Genomic DNA, 3,039 nt, shown 5'->3' with positions numbered 1-3,039 from the left:
GCCTGAAGGCCAGTGTTTCTGCACTGATTTTCCGTCTGGATGATCTCTCCATTGACGTCAGTTAGGTGTTCGAGTCCCCTGCAAATACTGTGTTACTGTCAGTTCCTCCCTTTATGTTTGTTAATATTCGCACTATGGATTTAGGTGCGCCTATGTTGGGTGCATATATACTTACAATGGTTATATCTTCTTGGATTGACCTTGGATTAATCCCTTGATCATTATGTAATGTCCTTGTCTTCTGTTACAGTCTTTGTTCCATTTGTATGGAATATCTTTCTCCATCCTTTCACTTTAAGTCTGTGTGTCTAGATCTTAAATGATTCTCTTGTAGGCAGTCACTGAGGGCCCAGTGTGGGTGTGACCTTTGTCCCACTTCACATCCAGGGTCTCTGCCACCCTGGCTGCGGGGCTGAGACACCAGCCTTTTTCCCAGGACACAGCTTGCAAACTGACACTGTGTCATGCTGTTATTTTTCTTACAAAGTTTAGGAGGAAAGAAAACTTCTTGAATGCATGGTTTTAACAAAAGCAGGGACATAAAAGGCTTAAAATGCCATTTAAAAATCAGGGTGGGCAGGTTTCTTTGTGGAGAACTGTTTACAGCTGGCCAGCTCTCCTCACCTCTTACCTTTCCGGCTCCAGAAGGAGATGGACTCCTGCTGCAGAGACTGGATGAGTTTCCTTCTGAAGCTTCTGATGCTTCACGGAGCTGGATTTTTGAGCTGCTTGAGCAAGAAGGGAGATAGGACGTGCATTCCTGCTGGGTCCTCAGCTCTGGACGTGTGAGCTGTGGCCCCAACTCCCCTGAGTCTGACTGACTTAAGAGCGAAGCGGGAAGACCGAGCAGAGTGTGACGGTCCCTTTAACAAAGGTCCCATGGGGGACCAGCTCTCCTGAGACGGCTCATCACCAAAGGCTCAGTGTGTGTGAACGCACGGCAATTTCGGGATGCCGGGCTGTTCGGGCCATTCTTTCCTTTTCTCCCTCGTGTATTTTCTGCACAAACATGTACTAGTAGTAAAATAAGAGAGAAAAAGGTATTTGAAAAATAGAAGTAAACAAATTATAGCTTTTATTTTTGTGGAAACTCAATAAGAAACATTATATAGGTATTTAGAAAAAGACTTCAGAGGCAAAACTTTTGAGGGGCATGTTTTTATTATAAATGTAATATGTTTGATTAATGAAAAATCACAATGAAGTACCGAGAAAATGTTTGTCAATATAAAAGTTTTAGCAGCATTTCCATAGTTTCAGGCTCTAGCATTAGTCACACTTCCTCCCGCTATCGAAAAAGAAGACGCCAGTGGGGCTCCAGCAGAACATCGTGCTGCTCCACTTAGTGAAGGCCTCAAGGAAGTCAAGTCCAGTGTATTGTCTAACAGCTCAGCCCTCCCCACTCCTGAGCTTCCAGAATGTCAGAGCACTTGCCTCCGTGTCTGAGGTTAGAGGTCCATCCTTCAGGCTGCAGGGGAGGAGGGGGCGGAAATTTAAACTGGACTTGATATGTAGTGCTCGATCACGCGTCCTCGCCGCTGTACCTTCTCTACACTGACAACAACGAAGGGCCAAGATCTGGCACGGGGCAGCAGTGGCAGCGTGGTGGCGGGGAGGGGGACCGGAAGTGGGACGTGCACACACGCGGGGGGCTGGTGCCTCACCATACACCCTGCTCCAGGGCAGCTCAGAGCATGGTGGTCCTGCCGCATCCCAGGCTAATGGTAGGATTAGTGAGAAGGGGAGACAAACAGTATGAAAATATAATACTGGCAAACTATTCCCCTGCTTCTTTGGTACTTTCCAAACTTCTCTGATCAAAAAAGGATAAGGGAAGCACACCATTAAAAAATTACAGTTTTAAGTATTTACAGAAGCAATTATGATATATTACATAATCAATACACAGTATATGAACAAATTCTTCAGTGAAAGCACTTGTGAACTCCTGTTCCAGTATTCAGTAGCACACTGACACACATACACCTTCCCAAATGGGTATCATCCATCCTGTATCTCACTTACGTTACAGTATATTAAATGGGAAAAAAATACCATTTTCCAATCTACACTTTCCTTTTCAAAGGTTCTTAAAATTTGCCACTGAAATCAGTATGTACAAAGATTTGTTGAATATCGAATTCTAGGCAAGTGTCTCCACTCCCATTTCGAGTATGTCTGAAATAGCACTACCTATTATTCTATGTATACCATATATATTTAATATATAAGTAACCGCACCATGTTCTATCACCACGATACCAGTTTAGTGCACATGATTATGTACAGTAGTCAAGTTAGCTCTGGAGGACGACTCTACACCTAGGCGGACGGTGTGGTTTGGAACATCACAGAGGGTCGTGGAGGCGCTGGCGGGAGACAGCACGCAGCGCCCACACGCAGCCCGGCCCATCCCTTGTTTACCGGCTGGAAGAGGACCAGTCACACGAACGGAAGGATCCCGTACACGAGCAGAGCCATGACAGCAGCACTGAACAGCCCTGCTACAGGCACGGTCACGAACCAGGCCACAAAGATGTTCCGGAAGAGGCGCCAGTCCACGGCCTTCCGCGAGCGAATCCAGCCCACGGCCACCACCGAACCGACCTGGAGGGGCACAGGTGTTTCAGAGTCAAACCGGAGGCGAGACACAGTCTACACACTCGACCGATGTTAAGCGGCTAATCTCAGAAATAAACTACATCACAGGATTCCCAATTCTTCCCCCTAAATTGGGTAAAAGCTTTTAAAAATACTTTTTAGATTTTAGGTACAATTATCTTAGGATTATTCCGTTCAGAATACGGTTCTGATGCACTTTTCCACCTGTATTCTGCTGTATTTGAGTGGAAGCTTAGCCAACCAAATGTTTTCTATTCCCCCTGCACCTTATCAACGAGCGATGGCCGCCCTCGTTTTAAAGATTCCCCAGGCATGCTTATTACAGTATGTGAACCTGCTCTAAGTACACAAGGAAATGGCGATAAAGTATCCTTCTCCTGGAGTAACAGCATCATAAAATGCTGGAGCTGGAGACCT

At 45.9% G+C, this 3,039-nt stretch overlaps 1 protein-coding gene across 5 annotated transcripts in view; it reads right to left on the bottom strand.

Moving 5' to 3' along the window:
- Positions 1 to 1,154: 1,154 nt before the first annotated feature.
- SLC20A2 (solute carrier family 20 member 2) overlaps positions 1,155 to 3,039 on the bottom strand; it is a 109,286-nt gene continuing 107,401 nt past the window's right edge. For all 5 annotated transcript variants that reach the window (XM_029226392.1, XM_029226391.1, XM_029226395.1 and 2 more), the window contains one exon: positions 1,155 to 2,607. In XM_029226392.1, the coding sequence (XP_029082225.1) occupies positions 2,443 to 2,607 (165 nt within the window). In that variant the 3' untranslated portion in view covers positions 1,155 to 2,442. The remainder of the gene's footprint in view (positions 2,608 to 3,039) is intronic.

This window comes from Monodon monoceros, unplaced genomic scaffold (assembly GCF_005190385.1).
Source record: "Monodon monoceros isolate NGI ecotype Baffin Bay Population unplaced genomic scaffold, NGI_Narwhal_1 Super_Scaffold_17, whole genome shotgun sequence".
NCBI lineage: Eukaryota > Metazoa > Chordata > Mammalia > Artiodactyla > Monodontidae > Monodon > Monodon monoceros.
This window is presented reverse-complemented; position numbering and strand designations above follow the sequence as displayed.